The sequence below is a fragment of the Aphelocoma coerulescens genome, chromosome 7 (genome assembly GCF_041296385.1).
Source record: "Aphelocoma coerulescens isolate FSJ_1873_10779 chromosome 7, UR_Acoe_1.0, whole genome shotgun sequence".
Lineage (NCBI taxonomy): Eukaryota > Metazoa > Chordata > Aves > Passeriformes > Corvidae > Aphelocoma > Aphelocoma coerulescens.
This window is the reverse complement of record NC_091021.1, coordinates 2,002,702-2,027,732: the sequence shown is the minus strand read 5'-3', so window position 1 is coordinate 2,027,732 and position 25,031 is coordinate 2,002,702. Positions and strand designations below refer to the sequence as shown.

Below are 25,031 nucleotides of genomic sequence, written 5' to 3'. Positions count from 1 at the left end.
TCCCACCCCTTCCCTGCTCACCACGCTCCAGTGCCATCTCCCATTCCTCCATCAGTTCTTTCTGGCCACCAAACACCAGGAAAACTCTGATTGACCTGTCTGCTCCTGCACCAAAGGACAGAGGGTGGCCTTGAGGCTCCTTTTTGGCTTTTTTTTTTGTCCTGAGGAGAAGGCTGGCAAGTCAAACCACTGGTAGGCACAGATATTTATTTTTTTTTTCCCAGATCTTTATTTTACAAAAATAACTTACAAATAGAGACAACTCTCAGCAGTAAGATCACTCACTCTGTGCAGGAGGATACAGCCTGGTGAAGCAGGGGTGTGGGAGTTAACGACTCTGACAATACTGTTAATTTTAACATGTTGGCAGCTATATTACACTACATACATTTCGTGCTCCAGCACGTGGGTGTGACACCACATAAAGCCATGGTCCATAAAGTGTGCCAGCCAGGGAGGATGCTCCAAAGAGATAATTTCCATCCTATTTATCGGCATCCTCTTGGAACCAAATGGCAACCTAACACTCAGACTGCAGCACTCTGGATACACTCATCAGCAATATGCTTCAAATACATGATAAAAATATATTTAACTTTCAAATACACTTATATAAGGTACACCAAGAGGCAGAAAATAAAGTCTCAAGCTTTTAAATACAACACACTATATATATAAACATATACAAGGAGACAAGAGGGAATCAAGACGTGGAAGGAGAAGCTTATCCATGTTATCTATGGTACACAATGGCTTTGTCTGCTAGGAAGTCATTTCCTTTTGCATAGCGTTGTTGAGGAGTCCACACTGGGCTAGGAGGAGAAAAGGTTTTCATTTTGGTACCACTTCCACTTTCCAACTGATCCTACTCTTAAATTACACTTTGTCCTCTCTCTTTTGTAGGCTGCAATTCACGCCCCGTTCGCAACAACAACATTGAAAGGAAGGGGTAAAAACAAAAAATAAACAACAAACCGTAACACACAAAAAAACCACATCGGGGTCAGAGAGTCAGGGAGGGTTCTTTCTGGGGTTGCAGTCATTTGGCATTTTGCTCCAGAGCTGAGTATTCTGCTTCTGACACTCTGGAGGCGTCGATGAGTTTAGTGAGGCCAGTTTTGGCAGAGTACTTGAAAATAAAGGCTTTCATGAGCTCGTATCTGTAGTTGCGGTTGATGAAGCTGTACAGGATGGGGTTGACGCAGCAGTGGACTAGGGAGAAACACTGAGTGATGTGCAGGGTGGCGTAGAGGAAGTTCTCCATCTGGCAGCTGAAGGGGATGAAATGAAGGCTGTAGAAGATGTCCAGCAGGACGGCCACGTGGTAGGGCAGCCAGCACACCAGGAACACCACGACGTAGGAGAAGATGATCTTCCCGTTGCTCTTCCGCTCCTGGTCGCTGGAGGAGGAGATGCTCTTGGCAAGGAGGAAATAAAACACAGCGATGACGGGAAAGGGGATGAGGAAGCCCAGCACCACGGAGATGAGCTCCATGCCAATCAACCACTCCTTGAAGCTCTCTTCGGGGTAAATGGGCCTGCAATAGGTCTCGTTGTTGGAAGAGACCGTCTTGAGGTAATAGGTGTCCGGGAGGGAGGCGCAGAAGGCCAGGAGCCACACCAGGACACAGATGCAGCGGCGGATGATCTTCTTCTTGCGGCTGCTGGAGTTGGTGAAATAGGCGACCGAGAGGTAGCGGTCCACGCTCATGCATGCCAGGAAGAAGATGCTGCTGTACAAGTTGATGGAAAATATCAGGTGAGTTATCTTGCACGTGATTTCCCCCATGTGCCACTGGTTGTGCTGGACCAGGGAGACGACCCACACGGGAAGGGTGATCACGACGCACAGGTCGGCGATGGCCAGGTTGAAGATGTACAGGTGGGTTTCATAGCCAGTCATTTTGGCCTGGAGGTTGACCCACACCACCACCGAGTTGGCCACCAGGCCTATGACGAAGATGAAGATGTAGAAGAAGGACAGGGTGTAGAGCAGGGCGCTCTTGTTGAGTGTGCCGGAGCATGTCGTCGCGTCCACCGTGATGCACTCGCCGTTGTTGCACGTCCAGTTGATCTCCGTCAAGTTGGCCGTCTCCAGGAAATCCAGGATGGAAGTCAAGTCAAGCGCGCTCATGGTCGCTCAGATTGGAGTTCAAGTGACCTAAAGGCAAAACAGGATTGAAAGAAATGACGTAAATTACGGAGCTATTTCTGCTGCCGTGTCATACCAGGACGCGCCGCTTTAGGAACATCCTGCTCTTCCCCGGCACCTTCCATTAAAGAGCTCCGTGGAGCAAAACAACCAAGGCACTCAGCAAAACTCATCTGCTTGACAAAAGAGGAGCAGCACCAGCTTTCTGTGTGATTTTTCTTTCTCTTCCAGCTCACATGTGACATCATCAGGTTGGCTATCGTCCCCGGGTGTGAAATCTGCAAAGTACACCGTGGCCAAATAAATGTCAGGCGACTAAATCTGTCTCCTCCGGCGTAAATGATGGGCCTATCGCTTTCAGCACGGGAATCTTTGAGCCATTTTATCTGCACTCCCTCAAGTGCAGTAGAATTGATCTGGCTGATACACGGTACCGTAAAAAACATTTACCACAGGCTCTGGTCAGCATCTTGTCAAGCCCAGCTACAGCTGCATTAAGTAGAAGTGGGGAGCTAAGGGGCTTTGTACCCCTATCTAAACTTAAATTGAAATTCTGCTCTGTCCTCCCTTCCCTCAAATTCTGTTTTACAAAGTATCCCCTGCCCTTAACAATCATTACATAGCTTTGAGAAAAGGAAAGAAAACTCAGAGCCTGACTGCTGAGTAGATCTGCTGGGCTTAAGTTTTCTTTTTAGGAGAGTGCTTTGATTTCAAAACACTCCCCCCATCATGGCTGGCTCCACAGCTGCCTCCTTCCCACCCTTTTGCTTTTCTACATCTACTTTTGCTGCCTCTTCGGTGCTTTCTTCTAACTGCAGGCAGTGGACAAAGCAACTTGTTAACTTCCTCACCCAGCAGAAAGAAAAGGCCCATCAGACCTTTGTGGTTCATACAAAGCCTAAAGTGGTGATGCTAATTGCCCTTGTACTTTTGAGGGAACATAAAAATGCTGTTCCCCTCCCTTGGACTCTCACAGGACCCAAGGTAGCACCCACAGCCACAGGCCTGTGACCACCACGCTTCAGCCAGGCCCATTTTGGAGCACAAGATCCAGCTTGGGACATGCCAAAATAAAGCAGGTGAGGTGGGTTTCCAAGGGATGGATCCTTGTTCCCTCATAGCTTCACTTAAGCTGGACCATCAGGTCAGCCAGCCCACTCATGGACACATCCAGCATCCCCAGCAATGGCCACCTTGCTCCTCCCCATGACCACAGCCCCAGAAGGAGAGTGACCAGACTGGGGCAACGTCAGTGCGGCCAAGTGACCAGAGAGCAACAGGGGATCTCCGAATATCCTTGACCCCACCACAGGATCTCTTGGTGGGGTTCCCAGGAGCACGCAGGGGAGGCAAGCAGGGAAGAGCTCAGATGTGTTGAATATCCTCTTCTCACCCCCTCTCCCCCAAAAAGGGACGTCAGTCAACACAGCACCTCTCCTTCTCCACCTGCATAATTGGCTCTTCCCAAACCTCCCACCCTCCTGCCTGTCAGGGATAGAGGCTACGGAAGAGAAGGGAGATAAGGGGGGAGATTACCCGAGAGGACTCAAGGCACTATTGTCCCAGCAGAGGGGAAGCTGGTGGCACTAACAATGAAGGGGGCCGTGCACACATTCAGGGGAGATCAAATCTCTCCACAAACAGGCCCAAATTGGCCCCGTGAAGAGATCTGGCCTGTGGCTTTCATCCTGCTGGCCTGATGAAAGACGGAGCCGAGATTCAAACCAAATTAAGCACGGATTTTGCTAAAACACTGGCTAAAGAGGGAGCTGAGACAGTGGCAGCTCTCTGTCCTGGGACAGCTGATCCTGCCTTCATCTCAGGAAAGCAGAGAATGATTTAACCCACACTATGCAGGGCAGAAGGGCTGATCCTCCCCCTGAGAGGCACAGGCTCCCCTCAAGCTGCCAGTACTACCCAGGTGCTGGAGGCAGCAGGGATGGATGCATCCCCTGGATGTTCACTTCATCCCAGGGCTGCAAGTGGGACAGAGGGATGGGGCTACTGCCAGACCTCACCCAGGGTCCCACTGCGTCCCCAGCACAAACACTTCCCAAATCTCTCACACACAGGGAGAAGCAGCGCCATCCTGAAGTCCCTGTATCTCAAAACCCCACAGCAACTAAAGCAAACTCCCTAAAAGCCACAAAACTTCCAGCCCCATGGCACAGGCCACTGGCTCCTGCTGGTATTTAGGGGCAGCAAGGGGAGCAGAAAAGGACGAACACCCGGCTACCACCTTGACACCCCACAGAAGTAGCTTGGTTGGGCCTGGGCTTCTCCTGGAGAGGCACATGGTCTAAAACAAGAACAGGCTCACTCCACATCTCAAGACCCCAGTTCAGGACAGGACTGTGACCACCCACCACCACCAAGCCTCCAGCACATACCTCATGGAGAAGAAACTCCGACCTGGCTGAGGGGTGTCAGATTCCAACAGAGAGGCAGCAACAGGGCAGCAGAGAGCCCTTGAAGCTGAGGCTCGCTCACACCAATGCTGGGGACACCGCGGCCACCACAATCACAGCTGCTGGCTCAGAGCCACCCTGGGGATGTTAGGGAGCACGAGGGATGCTCAGCCCGATCCCAGCCTGCCTGCACTCCGAGAGCAGGGCTGCTGCACACACGTGCATCCAGCTGCCTGCGCCTTTCGCATCCCCAGCGCGGCAATAAAAATCCGAAACCGAGCCGGCCTCCCAGGCTCCAGGTCCCGCCGGGGAGGAGGGCTGGACTCACAGATTACAGCCCTAAAAACCAGGCTGTAGTCTGGGATTAGCTGCTGTAACCTGAGCTCCGACTCCCACCCAGATTAGCTGGGAGGTACGGGGGGGGGGAACCCACCAGACAAACTCAATAAAGCCACTCTGCTCCTAAAAAAACACCTTCAGCGCTCTCTGCAGACAGCACAGCATCCCAAACACTCGTGAAAGAAGCTGGGACTGTAATTTCTGGCCACGACACTTGCAGGCCATCACCCCTTCACCTGGCAGGCACATGTGCTGTGTCCAGTCGCTGCTAGTTTATACGAGTTAGGACATGAAGGAAAGGAGACGCACCCAAAACCCTGTTCCAGACACCCAGAGCTGTCCCTGGAGCTGATGCAGCCTTCAGGATTGCAGCTTCCCCATCCCACCTCCTGCCCAGCACCCGCCGCAGGCTGTGACAAAGTGAACAGGCACCAGCATCCCCGCCTGGGAGGGCAGCCCAGCACGGCATGGCACTGTCCAAGTCCTCAACAATTTGGGGAGCTTCCCAGAGCATCCCACAGCCCGCTCCTGCCTGCACTCAGACCTGCCGACTGCCCAGGGGTGTAGGCAAGCTGGGCTTTGCCCGTCCCGAGCGGGGAAGGGCACGAGCCGTGCCAGGAAAGTCAGGATTGCTGGGCGGGTTGTCAGCCGCACACCTTCACCTCTCCCGTGTCCCAGGGCCAGCCTGGCTCTCCAGCATGAGGAGGTGGCCACCACAAGAGGACAGCCATGTCCGCAAGGGGCTTCGCGAGACCGAGCCCGGCACATTTAAACTCTCCCTCAGTTCCGAGCCCAAGAAACAAACAACCGCAGGGGAAGGAACGGAGCCGGGGCTCGCACCTGGGCATGCAGGGGCACCCACAGGGGAGCGGGGCTCGGTGCAGTGGCCACTCCAAAGTCCCCCAGACCCTCCCGCCACGGGAAATCCAGGTGGGGGCAAGAAGAAGAGGCTCCCCCCCTCCCAGTGGGAGCCCAGAGGGACGCGACGGAGCCGGGGGAGGCTGCGAGAGCTCAGGGGGAGCGGGCTGGCCGCGGTGTGACCCCCTCCCGCTACGGCTCCCGCAGCCCCGAGGGGCTCCCCCGGGGCCGCCCTTACCTCGGGGCCTGGCGGCAGCGCTGCCCGAGCGACTGAGCGCGGCCCCGCGCCGCCGCCGCCTTATATCGGCCGTGAGGGGAGCCCGCCTCCCGGGGGCGGCTCCCGCGGCCCCGGCTCGCACCGGCCCAGCCCCGGTGCGGCCCCGGAGCGGCTCAGCGCAGCCCCGGTACGGCCCCAAATCGGCTCGGCCCAGCCCCGGCTCGGATCGGCCCAGCCCCGGTACGGCCCCGGCTCGGCTCGGCCCAGCCCCGGCCCCGCCGGGTCTCCGGGAACGGCAGCGAGGGGTGCGGGCAGCTGCGGTAGGAGAGGGGGTGATACCGGGACGAGGGAGAGAGAAGGAGGGGAGAAGAGGGGGGAAAAGGGAAGGGGAAGGGAAAGAGAGAGGGAAAAGCGGGGGAAAGAGAGAAAAAGAGGAGAGAAAAAAAGAGAGAAATAGAGAAGGAGAGAGGATAAAATGAGAGAAAGGAGAGAAGGGGAGAAAAAGAGAAATGGAGGAAAAAAGGAGAGGAAAGGAGAGGAAAAAAGGGATAAAAAGCAGAAAAAAACAGGAAAAAGAAAAAGGAAAAAAAGAGAGAAAGAGAAAAGGAGAGGAAAGAAAAGTAGAAAAAGAGGAGAGAAAAAGAAGAGAAAAAGGAAAAAAGGAGAGGAAAGAAAAAGAGAAAAGGAGAGGAAAGAAAAAGAGAAAAGTGGAAAAAGAGGAGAGAAAAAGAAGAGAAAAAGGGAAAAAAGGAGAGGAAAGAAAAAGAGAAAAGGAGAGGAAAGAGAAAAGTGGAAAAAGAAGAGAAAAAGGAAAAAAGGAGAGGAAAAAAGAAGGGAAAAAAGTAGAGAAAAGAGAAAGCAGAAAAAGAGGGAGAAAGAAAAAGTGCAAGAAGAAAAAGAGGGAAAAGAGAAAAAGTGGAAAAAAGAGGGAGAAGAGAAGAAAGAAAAGGAGAGAAAAAGAGAAAAAATACGGAAGAAAAAAGGGGAGGGGAAAAGACTATGAAAGAGAAGGGGAGGAAGAGAAAATAGAGGAAAAGGGGAGAGAAAAAAGATTTTAAAAAGTGAAAAAGCAGAAAACAGACATTGGGGGGGGGGGAATTAAACAGCGTGTCTCCAACTGTTTTCTATTTTGATTTATTTTTTCCCTGCCACAATAAAGTATGGAGAAGACAAGGCAAGGGGAGGCAGCAGATCGTCACCTCTGCTCCCTCCCCAAGGGTAAGAAAAACACCAAGGAAAAGTGACAAGAAGGCAGGGAGTCACTGACTCAAAGTGAACATCCCCTTCCTTGCACGGTTCCCGAGCACAGGGAAGGAGAGGGAAAGGGGGTTGGTCAGGCTGTCTGTCCCAGGGAAGCTGCTGGGATCCACCTGCCCAGCTGCTGCACCCTGACAGCGGCACTGACAGCTCCCAGGGATCTGAGGCACACCCACCAGGCTGCTCCCAAAACACCAGAGCAGGGCTTGGCCCCCAAACCCTGCTCCTGAGGCCACATCAACCTCTGGTTCCTAAATCACTTCAGCATTGCTGAAGCCCAGCCAGGACATACAGCTTAGCTGGCATCTTTGAACCATGACGTTTTGGAAGTTTAGCCCTTGGACCTGCCCCCAGAAAGCATGTCTTTTGTTTCCCAGAAAATGTTTAATCCTGTTTCCTTGGGAAATTAACGGGACAAGGGGCAATGGCTTCAAACTGAAAGAGAGTAGATTTAGATGGGATATTAGGAAAAAAAATCTTCCCTGTGAGGGTGATGAGGCCCTGGCACAGAGAAGCTGTGGCTGCCCCTGGATCCCTGGAAGTGTTCCAGACCAGGTTGGACAGGGCTTGGAGCACCCTGGGATAGCAGAAGGTGTCCCTGCCCATGGAACTGTCTTTAGGGTCCTTTCTGATTTGGATGCCAGGGAACAAGAAGAACAGAGGGATGAGTCTCCCACCATCCCATGGATGGAAAGGGTGGGATGTAAGTTGCCTCATCTCCCTTCCTGACCCCTGCTCTCCCTGGATGAGGTCCTCCCAACTTCACAGCAGTCTGTGAGCAAAGTGTTTCGGCATCCGCTTGAATTCCAAGTGCTTGCCCAAGTCCATGGGTGTTGGTGGGATTGAAGCACGGTGGTGTCAGACAGCGACAGGATTAGGTTTAAAAATAAGCATGGACTGAAGCACTTGGCTAAATCAGGCTCTGAAAATCCTAGGGGAAAAAAAAAACAAACCAAAAATAAAGGCACTCTAGCAGCACTCCGGTCACTTGGCCAAACAAACAAGTGGAGTGGTTTTTCCTTACTTGGTGTGCCAGAAAATAACACCAAAAAGTGCAAAGTCTTCCACAGCTCTCCAAAAATACCAGCCAGCACCTGGAACCACAGAGCTGCTGGGTGTCCAGGAGCTGAGGACAACCTCCTCTCTCCTGCATTTTGGCAAGGGCAGAGGCCTCACTGCTCTCCCCGGGTTCCTCCCTTCAAGTGTCTTCTTACAGGGAGCACATTCCTCACAGGAGTGCCAGGGCCAGTTCCCCTTTTGTTACAAAAACTAGATTTTGCTTGGTGTTCAGGCATTAAAAACCTGCACGATACAAAACCACCTCCCTAGAACAGAGCAAGCAGAGCTGGGAACCTCAGACAGGATCGGCAGAAGGTCGAGGTGCTGCCTGCTTGCCATGATTAATTGGTATCTGCCACCAATGCAAGCAGGTGATCCAAGAGATGTGATTGCAGATTGCAGTTGCTGTGGCCAGCAACTCCTTGGAGATGCAGCTGTCCAGGTGATCCATCATTCACGGAAACAAGACAGGCTGGGAGAACTGGGATTGTTCAGCCTGGAAAACAGAATGTTCTGGGGAGACCTTAAAGCACCTTCCAGTGCCTGAAGGGGTTCCAAGAGAGCTGAAGACGGACTTTGGATAAGGGGGAATGGCTTCCCACTGCCAGAGGGCAAGGTTAGATGGGATATTGGGAAGAAATCCTTCCCTGTCAGGGTGGGCAGGCCCTGGCACAGGGTGCCCAGAGAAGCTGTGGCTGCCCCATCCCTGGGAGTGCCCAAGGCCAGGCTGGACATTGGGGCTGGGAGCAGCCTGGGACAGTGGGAGGTGTCCCTGCCCATGGCAGGGGGTGGCACTGGATGGGCAGAAAGGTCTCTTCCAATCCAAACCATGTTATGATTTAGGAAAGCAAAGCTCTGCAGCTTTCACCCTGTTATGGGGGAGTCTGTGGCAACATGTCAGAGTTGGGCAAAATGCAGCACTGAAAGCCAGATTGTTATTTAACTGCTTTGGTGTGCATTTGTATTTTGTTTAACTGCCTGAACTACAGCAATATGTTCTTTTTTTTTTTTTTTTTTCTCCAAAAGCACAAGTTTTTACTAATGGGGGTAGGGGAGAGAAAAAAATCCTGAATTTCTCCCAGTTCTCACAGCCTTTCCCTATTGCCTTTGGGAACACAGGCTGAAAGCACCCTCCCTTTCTCTTAAGGCTTCCCTTTCCAGCTGGGAGGCAGATGGAAGCTGACACCCAGCCCTGCCTACCCAAATCAACAGAGAAATTAAAAATAAAAAATAAAAAGCTCAAGTCGGCAGCTTCGAGTGCTAGAAAGACATGGGTTTGGGGGTGAGAGGGAAGGCCAAGAAGGCAAAGTGCAGATTTTATTGGGTGGGGGAGCATTTTGATTGCGCAGTATCAGAATGGGACAAAGGGAAACATTTCTCCAATTGCACAAGAGAGGATTTGCGCGCAGCAGGAGCGAGGTGGGAGCAGCCTCACGCACAGACAGAGAACAGTGCCAGGAGTGCAAACACCCACCCGGCCACGACAAAGCCTGGGACAGCCCTGGAGGAAGCCAGGCTGTGATCCGTGAAGTGTCCGAAGGTGAAGCCGAGCTTCCTGCGGGATGAACACGCAGCGCCCTGTGCCAAGACAACCAGTCCTCTGTCCCCTCCTGGTCACGTTCCTCACTGCATCGCTGGGATGATGGATGGAGGAACAAGGCCCTGCGCTAGCAAAAGGAATAAATAGATTACTGCATCAGGAGTCACCTCTGAGACGGCAGCAGAAAGGAAATGAGCGGCGCATTTCCAGCAGGCAGCGACGGCGGCGCTGCCCCGACCAGCAGGGAACAATCGGGTCATTTAATGCCAGACCGTGTCCCAGCAGCGTCAGCAGCCTCAGGGAAGCCCCAGGGCTGGTCTCCTGTCCAGCCCCGTCCTGTCCGGTCTGGAACAGACGCACGATGAGGAAAGCGAGGGGAAGAGAGCAGGGAGAAGCATCCTCCCGCTGCAGGACAGGAATGGTTCTTGTGCTCAGAGGCAGCGCCAGGAAACCAGAGTCCTCCTCTGCACAAGGATGGAGTGAGCCAGAGGTGCCCCAAGCTGAAGAAGCTGTTCAGGGGGTGGGAAAGCAACGCTAGGGAAACGGTGGCAGAAAGAAGCTGACCTCTTAAAAGTGGAGAAAAAAGGAAGAGAAGTACATGGAGAAGCTGCCAGGGCAACCACAACCCATCCTAGGGCAAGGCTCCTGTTTCCCCTAGCTGAGCCTAAACCACTAAACCAAGCAATAAAAGAGAAATCACAGCTCAGGACTTCCCTTCCTCCTGCACGCCACCCACCTGTTAGTTCAAAGGTTCATGAGATATTATATTTTTATTGCACAAAGCCCCTCGGGGGCCGCTTTCCATCTCTGCTGCAGCTCTAAGGCTGCACTATGAGCTTCAGCACCACAACAAGAAGGACCAAATTGAAGAGGGAGATTTTCAAGCATAAAGCTGAGCTCCTTAGGCTGTCACAGGCCTCCTCCAGCATCTGTGAGGCAGCACACGCTGAAAGCCTTGTGAGAAGCTGCCGGGAGAGATCTGTGTTTTCCAGGCCCTGTCCGGCCCAGGGACGCTGCCGTCAGCTCTCGCCTCCTGACAAGTGACGCTGAACAGCTCTGATTCAGAGAGACAACTCAAAGCACACAGTGCTTCACGTGGCCTCCTTCAGCTGGGCCACCCAGGGTTTTAACCATTCTCTGGCTTTGTCCACCCAAAGACAGAACCACAGAATTGTTCAGGCTGGAAAAGGCTTCCGAGATCATCGAGTCCAAGCTGTAGCCGATCCCCACCTTGTCACCCAGCCCAGAGCATGGAGTGCCACGTCCAGGTGTTCACTGGATACCCCCAGGGATGAAGGAGAGAGAGACACAGCAGGAGAAAGCTTTAAGGTCTTGTCCACCTGCATGGCAGGGCATTTTCTGTCAATCCCAGTGAGCTTTCCCAAAGCCAAGCAATAATATGGTGTGCATCCCGGCAGGATCCAGTGAGGAGAGGGCTGGCAGAGCAATCTATTTGCTATTTTCAATGTGATGAGAGCTTTGAGGAGAAATCAATTGGTGGTGGAATTAGGAATATGACCTGTGTAGGCAATAACTGTAGAAGACGGGTCTCTCCTTCACAGTTCATTTCCATCTTACCCTTTCCACTAAATAAAGGTGTTACCAATGACTGCTATTTGCTGCTTCATAATCTGCTGCAGAGGCATTCTTGCCATTTATTTGAGAGCATGCCAGAATGTGACCATGAGGAGGATAAAATCAAACCCTGAGCCAGAAATCCTGCCTGGAGCAGGGAAGATTTTTCAGAGGCATTGATTTTCACATAAACATTATTCATAAACTTCTCCTGTCCTCACAGCACACTCTCAGATTAGCAGTGAGACATGAACGTGGCAAGGGTGGGTTTTGACAGGAGCCATGCTATGGAAATCTGCATCAGCAGCAAGTGGCAGGCTGGGGACAGAGAGAGGAAAGCAAGGAGCTGGAATTAGGATGATGGGATCCCCCCCACCTTCGCTTGCTTCCATGGGAAAGAGTCCTGCTAGGTGTAAAACAACTAAATGTTACAGGCCAGTAAGAAATAAAAAATTCATTCAATCATAAATCTTTTGGAAAGGGGATCTGCTGGGGAGATTATATTCACTTTTCATGGACATATTAATTCAACAGTGGCATATCATATTGTTCTCTGCAGGGGGAAAAAAGACATATTGTTTTAAAGTCTGATATTTAGAGCAGTCCTTGAGGAAGGAAAGCAAATATAACCTTGGCTAGGAAAACTGAGTGCATGAGCACTGAGGAAGGGACATTAAACGCAGGGCCCAAGTCCCAGCTGCTGAAAGTCAGCGTAGTTTGACTGCAGTTCTTGGAGCTAAGCCCATGCATGGGAGCTGAGAGTGAAGGTCACCTCTGTTTAGCCACAACTCCTTGAAAATGTTAAGTAAGGGAACACAGAGGGTAATTTTTTACTGTGAACAGTCACTGTTTGCCCACCAGCAAACAGGTGAGAAGACAAAGACATTACAGCTGCTTCCATTTGATGCTTGGTGGTTGGGAACTGTCTGGCCGTGTCCTTCTGGATTGCTTCTGGCTCAGCAGTGGAAATGGCCGAGCCCTCCTGGCTCTCAGCCCAGCCAGACACTCAGGATTTGGGGACAACTCAACAGCCAGGTGCAAAACATGGGTTCTCCAAAGCCCTGCTCCAGCTGCTTCCCAGCCTAGGCTCCCTACATGCCTGGTCTCCATTCTTCAGGAGGCTCCAGTGGCACGTGCCAGATGCTCCTGCAGCAGATCCAGCCCCATTTCCTACCTAAATTGCATCACATGGAGGCAGATAAACCCCTGCCTCCTTTGAGAGACCCTTCCTGGCAGACACCTTGCACACAGCAAGGTCTCCCTCCTCACAAAGGCAGCTTCCACAGCGTGGGGTGGGACTGGCCTCAGGCCCCCTTCCACAGGTGTGGTCACACTCCACCTTTGGCTACCCACCTGTCTCCTGACCACACAAATCTTGTGTTCCTTTGAAAGAGGAACATCCCTGCTCCCTTTTTTCCTCCCTACCTGTCTCCTGGAGTGAATCTTCCCTCAGGAGAGACCTGTGGATTGCAGAAAACAACCTCACAGAATAGCTGCAGGATGGTTTTCAGCAGACACACAACTCAGCGTACGGTAACTGCTCGTGCCCATGGCCTTCCCCTGTGCTGACCCACCATCCAAAGGAGTTTATTCCAGAGGAACAAGGGGAGAGCACAGCTTGAGCTCACCTCACAAGATAACAGGGACTGCTGAGCGGCTCTTGTGCCACAAAACAATCGATGCCTGTTTGACCCCGTCACACTCTCAGCCAGCTCAGGCACAGATAACCCAACCTGACCCATCAGCAAAGATGGGATTTGCTTATCACTCAGACAGCACAGACCACTCTGCCCAAGAGAGCTCACACGTACAAGCTCCTGCTGGACTTCCCGCTCTCCTCCTGCCCTTTGCCCACCTATCTCCCTGACAGCTTCCCCAGCATCCATCCCAATGAGGTGTGAAATTTGAAGCATCACCAAACTGCACACGGGGCTGTTCCCAGGTAATTACACGAGCAGATAAAATAAAAAAGGGGCTGAGGAAACATTAACCACGAGCAGGCAGAACAACAAAGGCAGCGCACCCGAACCACAAAGACTCTTAATGCAATGTTAAGTCAGCTGGACCTTACTTGTGTATTTGCCATGTGGATTCAATACCTCCTCGAGATGAGAAACAGGAATAAGGCCCTATTTTTTTCCACACCTGGGCCAGGCTCCCAGTTGAAACAGGCAGTTGATACCAGCCAAACACTTGGACGTTTAATTTCTGTTGCTGAGGTCCTTAGCAATGGCTTTAGGTTCACAAGGCACGCTGGCAGCAGCTCACAGCCTAAAACCATAGGAAGCCAGAGAGGTTTTAGACTACTCAAATTATCCAGTGTGAGCACAAGAAGGAGGCAGTCTGGGCTTTAGCTTCTGTCCAGGGCCCCTGGAAAGTTAATCCAAGCTGATTACACCATTTCTTTTCTTTTTTTTTTCCATAGAAGAAATAAACACTCTTTTGTACCAAACATAAGGCTGCCTTATTTTGAAGGAAGATTTATCACCCAGGCTAAATCCATGAGTTCATTCCGGTTTTGCCCCAAATTTTCAAAGCAGTGTTTTACACTTCATGTCACAGTATCACTTGGTTCTGCCTCTGTGCCAGGCAGTCCCCAAAAGACATCCCATTTTCCTTGTAAAAAATAATAAAAGAATGCAGACCATCTCATCAGTCGCTTAAAGCCTGCACAGCAAATTCCACACTGTTAGAGCCATGCAAACACATCCATAAGGACTGGCTTCCCTGCACACCACAAACACCAGCAGGGTGTTGGGGCTTGGAGCAACCTGGCCTAGTAGAAGATGTCTCTGCTTATGGTGGGGGTGTGGAACAAGGTGAGCTTTAAGGTTCCTTCCACTCCAAACCATCCTGGGATTCCGTGGTGGGACACTGCTCAGTGAAGAGAAGTGAGTGATGGGTGACAAAACTCGCTGAAATAAGGATTGCTCAGTGCCTTCCCTGCACCAACAGGGGCTCCGTTGTACTGAGCCGAAACCTTGAACTCATTACAATGTCACTCTGTCTTTGGATCCCATATCCTGTGGGGGAATCTTCTGGGAATGTATTTTGGTTCAGACTTGGGTCAAGGAGAGTTGACTTGACCTGAAAATAAATCCAGGCGATCTCGAGCTGAAGAGCCATTGACTACTGTTTGCAATACAATAAAGTGAGCAGATCAAACTCGGCTGAAAGCCAGGGTTAACATAAATCCAGGGAGAAAGGGGAACAAGAAGATTCATTCACCACCACGACAAAGGGGACATTTTTTACATTGGCACAATTCAGAGCAGCCACTGAAAAGCGCTTCCCAGGCAGCATTTTTAGTGCCCCATATGGTGTGTGCTATTTAGCTGTGCTGCTATCTCCAACAGACTGGCAGCAAGATAAGAGTTACACCACTTGGATGTGTGTGGAAAAGGGGTTGTGAGGGTTTTTTTCACCATTTTTAACGTCACTAGCAGGAGTTCCTCTGCTTGCACACAGGGCAGCTTTTGTGAGAGGTATTTTATATGGATCCCCAAGGAAAGGTCTCAGTGGCCAGGCTCTGAGCTCTATTGTGTGCACGTGTGTGTAATAACTCTCAGCAGCTTTTGGTTTGCAGTCCAGGTGGTACTCACTGCAGCTCCAGGATGAAATCTTCTCCTGGCTCACTGTACCACTGCCTTCACTGAAGTTAGCCTTTCTCCCCCTTCCAGGTGCTTTTATAATGTTTGGTGGATAAAGCACGTTTTGATCCAGCTGGTAATTCCCAGCTTGGTGCTGCAGGGAGCCCGAGAGCTGCTCCCTGCCCACATTCCAACACATCCTCAGAAAAAAGTGGATATCCCCCCCAACTCTCCTCGTTCCCAGAGCTCAGATGCAGAAGCAGCAGCTTGATCCACCAGCTCTTTTCCCACAGCACAAAGCCCACTCACTAAATTTTCCAGCTCCTCAACGAGGCTGATTGTCCAGCAGGCGCTCAGGAGGATCCTTTGCCCACCCAGCAGCCCAAAGCACAGTAATTTGGCCATTTGGCCAAAGTTCCAACTTTAACAGCAAAGCTGTCCCACAAGGATCTAACAGCTGCATCCTCCAGAACACGCTGTGGGTAATGCCAACACCCAGTGATGCTTGGACATCACCTTTTTCTGCCCCTGCTAAGCCTCCTCAGAAACTCAGTGCAAGCTTGTGCGTGTTTCCAACCTAGAGCAGCTGGTTCACCTCAGGATAAATATTAAATGGAGTTCAGTCCTTCTGCTGGCATTCATTATCCACTCCATTTTACAATAAGGAGCTGCTCAAATCCCTCCAGTCTTCCCAGACAAAACCAGGAAGGGTAGCTGCTTCCAGGAGGTGAAGGCAGCCTCTGTGGGAAGACATGAGTGCCACATTCCTCTTTTGAGTGCAACTATTTCTAAACACAGCTCAGGGAAAGCTGCATATTTATTTTTTTTATTGCATTAAAACCCATTTTATTAACCAACTTGTACTTTAATGTGGATGATGCCTTTGTTTATAGAATAAATTATGCTGTTTCTTCCCATCTCCCACTGTGATTGCAGGATTCCTGGTCAGATTGTATAATGTTTGATCTAAGAATGTATAAACTCCACTAAACAAAGCTGCAATAGAAAGATGAATAATAAGTTGAGACTCCAACCTCTCTCAGGAAAAAAAAAGGTGAGTTTGACAAAGTAACATGCTGAGAGAGCCTGCGAATCTTTCTGATGGAATAAAGTATTTTAAGAGGGGCTGAATATTCCAACTCAGCATTTCCCATCTGCGCCCTTTAAAAGTGACAGGAACTTCACCCCTGACTCAAGCGAAATCTTCACGAATTGGGATTTCTTTTACAACCGTGTGAAAATTAACACTTTCACTTGCAATTAGCAGCACCACAGCCCTGCTCACACTTTTGCTGCAGAAACAAGCTGCACATGAATATTCACAGCCAGGCAATGCCATCTCACAGAAACCAGTGCTGGGAAGGGCTTTGCCTGTCTCTCCTCCAGACAGAAGAAAGGCACAGATCAGTCTCTCCACAGGGGCTTTGCAGGTAGTTGCCACTGCTCATCTTGGAGAGCTCTGGGACAATCATGGAATGGTTAAAGCCCATCCAGTTCCACCCCCTGCCATGGGCAGGGACACACACTAGCCCAGGCTGCTCCAAGCCCCATCCAACCTGGCCTGGGGCACTCCCAGGGATGGGGCAGCCACAGCTTCTCTGGGCACCCTGTGCCAGGGCCTGCCCATCCTCACAGGGAAGAATTTCTTCCCAATATCCCATCTAACCTTGCCCTCTGGCAGTGGGAAGCCATTCCCCCTTGTCCTGTCCTACATGTCCTTGTAAAATCACTTCTCACCTAGCCTGTGAGAATTTGCTCTGCTGAGGCAGGTCTAGGGATTATACACGTGGAAACCCAAGTATTTTTTAACAGACACATCTTTCCTTCCCCAAAAATACTCATCATCACAGTAGCTGAACTTCTCAACCCCTCGGTGTTTGCAGGACCATCTTAACACTCCTTTTTAAAAGTCAGTTCCACTTAGAACAGCAAAAACATGAGGAAAACCAACCCTGGAGATTTTCCAGCCTCAGGAGAGGTCCCAGTGAGGAGAAGATTCTGCCCAGTCTTTATCCATGACCTGCCCCTTCTCTGCTCATAGGGCCAAGTGCATTGCAGTCACAGTCCTTTCTGCACAGCTCACACCAATAAAACCAGTTGGAAAAGAGGGAGATATGTTGATTTTAATATCAAAAGCTTGATGGGAAAGGGAGTTAGTCAGCTCTTTTTAACGCAGCAAAGTCTTCAATGAAAAGCTGTGACTATTTTAACTCCATCTTTCCTCACCAGTGCAATAAAGCCTGAAGGAGCACAAGAAATGCAGGAAAGAGAGGTCACTAAGGAGAAGGAGGTGGGAAAAACTCCACTACTCCCTCATGGATAGTCGCATTTCAAAGCACACAAAGAAACCCGTGGCCAAGCAGTGAAAGCCAAAGTTAGGAACTTGTTACCAACTAGACCTGGAGCAGACACTCTGCCTAGAACTTTAAAAATCCAAGTTAAAATGTCATTCCTTGGTGGTGTTCCATCCTCAAGCCAGTCTGAAATCATCCCCAGGATCAGCTGGGTGGTGTTCCATGATGTCCTGAAGAGCCAGAGGCCACCCTGCTCCACCCTTTCCAGGAAGGACGGGCCCATCCTCTCCTCCTTCTGCAGGACCTTCCCTTTCCAGGGTCTGCTCCAGCACCTTTCAGCTGCACCAAGGCACAAAAGATGAAGAAAGTGCCTGCTTTCCACTGTCAGAGAGAAAAAGGAGAGTCCCTGAGGCTCCTTTCCACTCCCTAAACAACCAAAAAAGTTGCTCTCCACCAGAATGAAAGGCCAGAAAGAAATGTGGAACTGATCTGAAGTCCATCAGTAGAAATCAGTGGAGTCCTTGCTGTCCTCAAGGAAGCCCGGAGAGCAGAAAGCAGAGAACCACGCTCCTCTGAGCTTAAAATATTTACTTAAAACTGGATGCCAGGAAGGTGAACCAAAATAATGCTTGAAAAGACAAGAGTGGCTATTTAAGGGATTGAAAGACAGATTGTAATTACAGGGTCATGGGATAAATTTAACATGGCTCATCTGAAACAAATTGAGAACCGATTAGGCACCCAAAATGAAACAAACACCTCTAAGTCCTTTGTTAACTCTTCCTTGGGAGTAGCAGTGGAAATGCAGTTTAAACAGCACATGCCTTCTCACTTCACAGAGAATTTTATAAGGATGAATCAGGTACTAAAGTTCTTGCCAGCAGCTGTTTTGCTTGGCTGCCTTAAAAGCAAACAAATAAACAAACCAAAAAACCCCAAACAACGCCTTGATTGAAACTTCAGGCTAGTCCTGGAAAATTCCCAGCCCACCAGTAGAGCTGGTGGGGAGCATTCCAACAGGCAGGCTTTGGGCAGAAGAAAGGTTGTCTGCTGAAAAAAAAGTTGGGTTTCATGGAAATATTGTCATGGAAATATTTTCAGGTTTCCAGCGGGACAAAAATTGAAGGAACGACGTCTTAATTTTCAAGGTTAAGTCATCATTTGGTCTAGATCAGCTGCTGTTCCCCACCCTTTGTGGGTGAAACTTTCTGCTGGAGCTCCCTTAACATGATTCATCCAACCCTCTCCCAGGAGAGACATTGCTTCCTTGGCATCCCTCCTGTATCCTGAGAAACACAGTCCAGCCAGAGGAGAACGGAGGCAGCTGCTCCAGGCTCTTGCACAGAAACAGGAGGACTTAATCATGTTCTTGACACGAAAAGAAAAGGATACATTTGGTTTTGAAGCCAAGCTGCAATGATGAGTCAAGCACAGCGCTGTAATCAGCACACACCCACCGCTGGCTCCAGAAGCGAGGGAGGGTAATTTATGGATTATTACAGGGAACCAGGAGACAGCAGGATTGCCACCAGGCCAGCTGCCACTTCTGCCAGTCCTCTACATCCTCTGGATCCCCCAACAAGCTGTGAATGGCCAGATGGATGAAGGAGAGGGCAAAAGGCACTTCCAGTCGCTCTGCAAGACCTTCACCAAGCAGTTCACTGTTGAGCAAGAGGCCCACACATGATGATTGGTCTTGCAAAACAGACATTACACACACTTTCGGGGCTTTCCCAGTCCATGAAGACATTTTGGTTCATCCTTCAGGATTAACATCCTTCACTGATTAACACAGACAGGTGTTTGGGTAGCAGGGATAGCCAGCCATGGTACGGCCAACATCTGGTGCCCATGACCGGTCGCTCCAGAACAACTCCTTGTGCCTTGGACATGCTGGGAAGTCAGAGCAAACCAAGGATGGATGGAGGGCTGTTCTGGGACTCAGAATTGGTCTTCACAGTGTGTTTGCACAGAGCAAAAGGTGCTGCTCACTGTGTTTGGGCTGCAACTATCAATAACTCTTGGGATTGCCCTGGAGTTCAGGGCAGGTCGACACGCCATGAACAATTCCTGTGCTCCAGAGATCAGCATTCAGCAGGGACTGGTATTTATACCCTGACTCATATGACCACTGTTAGTTCTGCATCAGCTAATTTAAGCAGACAGGGATATGCTGATGGTATCTCAACCCCTCAAGACTTGTTTTGTCAAAGGATCACCTCCCCCTGCCTTACCTTCAAGGCTTTGCTGGCATTCAGCCTGGAGGAGCAGTGAGCTAGAAATCCCAACATGGAGCCAGAAATAAAGACTATTTCTCTATGTTTACTCAATGAACTGCAGTCTCTTGGCCTTCCCACTCAAGAAAAAACTTATCTTTGTAAGATTTCAACCAGCGTTTACATCCCCATGAGAAATCCACACAGAACTCGAATGAGCCAGATTAAATGGCTACGAGTGTTTTCGAGGTCACTGAAGTCAACAGAGCAAATTTCCTGTTAGGCTTCTCTCAAATAGTGTAAAACAAAGCCATTTATTTACTCTCAAAAAATATCTGGGATGACATAAGCCTGCTCTCACCAGCAAGAGGCAGGTGAGGCTTGTAATCCCTTGCATACAATTGGTCATTGAGGTCTTCTCTGAGTTACAAGTGAAACTTCACACTTTGGGACAGCTGCTTTTGGAATCCTTTAGGACCTGATGCTACCAGCTCAACATCAACCAGCCCATCAGGTACTTCAACAGAAACAACACTACTGAGAGTCAGAGTGGGACATCCCAGGAAGAGGATTCAAGAAGCAAAATTACCGTGTTTAAAACCTTTTCAAGAGCTTCAAACCTGCCACATAGGTTCGGGAAATTCTGAGCCTCATTCCTACCTTCCTTTTCTCCTTCCTGCAGGTGATGCAAGGGTTTTCATGTGAGCCTGGTGTACGTCAATGCCATCTGTAGGGACCCTCATTCCTGGATATTCACAAATGTTTTATTGCGCAGCTGAAAAACATGAGAAGGAGTAAATTATGAAGCATCTTGAGCAACCCTGCACTCCCATGAGGCACTTCAGATACCTACAGAAACAACATACAGTTACATTACAAGGCCCCTTGTTCTCCAAAGTGATGCTGATGCTGCAGAAAATGATAAATCAATACTGCAGAGGGCTTTCAAAACTGCTTGTTCCTTAGGGTTTATGAGGGGGCTGTGATGTCCAAGTTAAACGTAGGGGTTGCATGCCTCCAAACCTATGTTCTTTCCTTCTGTGGGCTTTAGGCTGCCAAATCAAATGCAGAAATAGCTTCAAAAAGGGTTCAGAAGATGTAGGCGCACCCCAAGAAGCTGAGACATTGTGTCTGCTCTTACAGACACAAAAGCCATCTGAAGTACTGAGGGGCAGCAGAGCTTTGACACACGGAGAGTCACAAGCTGCTGGTGACACGGAGCTATTGGCAGCTGCCCAGCTCATTATGCCCAGCCATCCTTTGAAGGCTATCGTTCAGTGGAACAGAAATCAATACCCCACACATGCTATGAGCTGAGCCCGGGGGCTGGGACATTGTTTGGCTGGGAAAGCAAGGAAGGGGAATGCTGGAAGTGGGGTAACACGCAGGGAGCAAGCACAACCTCACCTGATCCTGCAATATAGAGTGAAAAAGGGGAGCCAGGAACACAAAACCCTCAGGGTGCTGCTGCAGGGAGCCTGGTTTGTGGTCCCTCCACACAAAGGCAGGTGCTGCTGATGGGTCCTTGCCATTGCCCTGTGTGGCCAGGCTGCTGTCACCAGCCCCGTGTCAGACTGAGGACTCTTACAAACACTGCCTCCGCTCCAAACCAACAATCGCTTCATACAAAAGCACTCCTTTATCATCACAGTATCGTCCCAAGTTGCACAGGAAACACACCTTCCAGGGAAGCATTTTAATATTGATCCCCCCCAGGGATCTGTGTTAGCAATGGATGAACAAAGGCTTTAACCACATCCGACAAGATCACTGTTGTCCAAGGCTTTGGATCTCTTTGTTGCCCTATCAAGACACTGCTCCGACCCGCTGGGCTCGTACCCCTCAATGCCAGAGGCTGGCTCCAGCTGCTTTTCATCGCTGTCTAAGAAATTATCACAGGAGACTTCATGCAATTAGGCCTCAAAAATGGGGATGTCAGTCCTCCAGGGGAACTAAGCCTGCCTCATGAAAGCCACTTCAGCCTTTGCTTTCGCTGCACAAGGTGGTTTTTTTTTACCCTGAGGATTTCTATCAAAGCAAGATACTAGTCAAGACACAGCAAGCCGCTGTAGTTTTTGCCTCTTTGTAGCTTATCAAGGTGAATGTCAGTGGGGGGAAAAAAAAAATAATCTCAGAGGTGACCAGGCACAGAGATGGCCATCTAAAGTTACATACTTTGGTACAAGAAAAATAAAAAACCCACCCCTCTGTTTTTAGTAAAAGCAAACCTGGTCTGTCTCAGCGCCAGGACTCCGTTTAGAAATCGGCGACGGGAGCATAATGAGCTGCACAAAGCCAGCCCTGTCACACCTCGCTGTTCCTCCCCACAGACTGAAACCTCTCTCAGGATCCACAGCCTGGCTGAAGGTACCTTCCAGTTGCCATTCCCAGTGTCCTGGTGGCTGGCATGGGGAAGGGTGTGTTTCAAGGCAGTGTTTCTCAGGGTGGCTCCAGCGTCTCACGGGATTCGAGGCACGGGCTGCAAGCTGATCCTGCACACAAGGAATACCAGGGGGAGGATGGAGAGGGATTATATTTGTTCTGAATGTATGTGCTACAAGAGCGTGCTTCAAACCCAGCTGTGCAAACACAGAAAGCAAGGAGAGGTATCTCTGGTGAAGCCCAGCTCTGCATGGATGGTGGATGAGGGAAATGCAAGGCTCTGGATAGCATGCTCCTTTTTCCTCCTCCATCCATTCCTGACCCTCCCTGATCTCTGCAGCCTCTCAGCTGGAAGACAAACATGGGGCCTCTTCAAAATAAAAAGCCTGCCATGTTATGACTGCTTTAAATAATCCCTGCTGAAGCCAGGCTGCTGCCTCTGGCACGTTCAACCCACCTGGATAAGAACTCTAAATCAAGATGATGCTCCCATTCCAGCAGCCCATGTTGAAATCCCAAGGCTGACAAGATTAAGGAGAGGAGACAGGAGTTGTCACTTCACCACTCCCCTCAGCATCTTCCTCTGAAGAGCTTAAGGCTTCTTACGTGGCCAAAACGTCTCCTGTGTTTTCTCAGCTTATGAAAAGCAGCAACAAATTGAGACAAGGTGAAGAACTGAAGCTTTCAAAAGTTGCAGCTGACATTCTCACTGGAGAGATCCAAGCCATTCCTAAAATGAGCACCCAAAAGAGAAACAGTTCCATCTTGAGGAAAAAAAACCAAACCCTACATCTTGCATCTTGGCTGGGCTGGAATCCTAAAACATTTATTTTCACAGGCAATTTATGCATTTGCAGCACCTGCTCACCCAGATCATCCACCACTCCTCCAGCTACACAGGCATCCCAGAAAATGTGGGATAAATGTGGTCCAATCCTTCCTTTTTTCCCTCCTGGATATGACACTCATTCCAAACTGAAAACAAAGAAAAGCTGAATATCTTTCAGCGTGAATCATTGCAGGATTTCACTGCAGAGGTTTTACCCAAAATATTTCCTAAACACCTTCACTCAGCAAACAAGGACTGAGCTTGTAACTTCTTATTGTGCTTTACATTTTTTTTGTGTCTCTGAAATGAAGATAATACAAAATAAGTTAGCCTTAATCCCTTTTTTTCTTAACTCTGTGTTCAGGGGAAGCAACAGGATGAACTAAAGCACAAATTTACACATAAAATTCATATTTTGCTTTTTGGAGGGGTGAAGCTCTTCATTACTGGACATTTTGACCCAGACATTTCCTTACTGTGGCTGATCCAATCTGCAAACCTTCCTTTCATTTTCAGTCTGGATATGAAATGTCAGTGATCCAGAGGATAGAAATATTTGTAAATTTTCCATTTTTTTCTGGCCCTCACCAACACACAGGAATGGTCAGAAGATGAGGAATTGATTCTTGGCTGAACTACAATTAAGTTGTAGCTTTCCCTTCACTTCCAGAGCTTTATTAGGCAGATTTTATTTGATGAAATCAATTATACGGCACGCTGGAGATAAGTTAGGGAATTAGCTTTGCTTATGCTAATGCCTATCACTCCAGGGTGGTTTTGCCTGGGAAGAAGGTATGGAATTGAATGTGATTTATTTAGGAACAGGCCTGTAGTGGTTTGGTCTAAAATACTCATTACTCCAGGAGGGAAAGATGGCTGTGGGGAGGAAAGCTGAGGGCAGAGCTCCTCAGGACCATCACCTGCAGCATCCCCTCATTTCCTAACATGCTTTTCCAAAGCCCACAGAAGTTTTGTGGACATTTTGAACACTGGGAGTGGCAGGAAGGTGTCAGTGCCTTCTGGAACTTTTGGCTGGGGTGGTTTCATCCCTTGCTGGACTAACTCTTGGCTCTCTTATTTCCAGTTCTAGTTAATATGAGACCAGCATTAGAATACTGCAAAAGGGTGTGACAGAGCCTCTGCCAGCTTTTGCAATTGCTTTCCTCTCTTCTAAAAATGGGGCACCCACCTTAATCCAGCACCAGGTGCTAAGGGCACAGATTTTCACAGGTGCTGTAATTTTCACGGTTGCTATTAACCCATCTCAGTGTGAGATCCTTGGGAATTAAACACCTCTGGAGAGGAGGGAAAGCTTTTCAGTACTCACTTGACAAAATCAAAGGCAAGTCCAAAGGCTTCACCTGATTCCAGGAGGGGACAGTTACCTGCTAGTGATGGTGCCTGCGAGGCTCATGGTCACACTGAGCTGGATACAAAGCTTAGGAAGCACAACTGGTGGTAAGTGCCACCTCTCCTTCAAACTCCATCACTCAGACCAGTAGTAAACTGGAGACACTGGTGGTAAGAGGGTCCTTCCTCAGCTGACTGCATTTGACACAGAAATCTCTCAAAACTTGCTCAAGTGTCCCCTTGCAAAGCAAGATTTTGGAGGCTCCCAGCACTGCTTGATAAAGCAACACATTTCCAGAAAAGGCAAAACCAAACGAGCAAAGTCAAACCCGAGGCTTTGTTTGCTTTAGAGCACAGGAACCAGCCCCCAGAAGTGAAACCTTATCTGGTGCCTCTAACAGGCTGGATCCCTGTCTTTGCCTCGCTCCCAGATTTTCCTCCACACAGGCTGGCCTCTGAAGAGTCCTCCTGTGGCCACATGAAAGGCTTTTTACACCCCTCCATGGCACCAGCCTTTAATGCAGCCCCAAAGTCAGACCCACTGTTAGATCCCTTCCTGCTGGATCAGAGCTCAGGCTGCTCAGCCTTGAGTCCCCGACACGGAGCCTAAATGTACCGTGAAAAAACCTGGAAATGCAGGCACTTAGGGTTTTAATAAATGGAGATTTACTTAGTTTGAAGCTCAACATCAGATTTCTGCTGTACTTAAAGTAAATGCCATCCATTAATGAAGAAAACATGGGATTTGTTTTTTCTTTTTCATGAAAACAAACACACAAGAAATTTAAAAGCTACAGCTTGTAGCTTTCTAAGATTTGCTTTTAATAAACTGTACATGTAGCCACTTTCAGGCATGGAAATGCATTAGAATGGGGAAAAAATTGCCTATTCCAGAGCTTTTTTCTCCAGTTTGATAGAAATGCTGCCAAGTTCAGATTGCCCAAGGTAAGGAACATCAGGCATGT

At 49.5% G+C, this 25,031-nt stretch overlaps 1 protein-coding gene across 2 annotated transcripts; it reads right to left on the bottom strand.

The window, feature by feature from the left end:
- Positions 1-205: 205 nt before the first annotated feature.
- On the bottom strand, positions 206-22,408 carry ACKR3 (atypical chemokine receptor 3). Of its 2 annotated transcripts, XM_069021715.1 has the most exons (4): positions 22,345-22,408; positions 21,734-21,997; positions 20,166-20,280; positions 206-2,161 (listed from the first exon to the last, which is right to left on the bottom strand). In XM_069021715.1, the coding sequence occupies exon 4, from the start codon at positions 2,132-2,134 to the stop codon at positions 1,040-1,042; it is 1,095 nt and encodes a 364-aa protein (XP_068877816.1). In that variant the 5' UTR covers positions 2,135-2,161; positions 20,166-20,280; positions 21,734-21,997; positions 22,345-22,408; the 3' UTR covers positions 206-1,039. The 2 variants fall into 2 exon arrangements, with proteins under 2 accessions (XP_068877816.1, XP_068877815.1); XM_069021714.1 differs by lacking the exons at positions 20,166-20,280; positions 21,734-21,997; positions 22,345-22,408 and adding an exon at positions 5,996-6,047.
- Between the last annotated feature and the right edge of the window lie 2,623 nt (positions 22,409-25,031).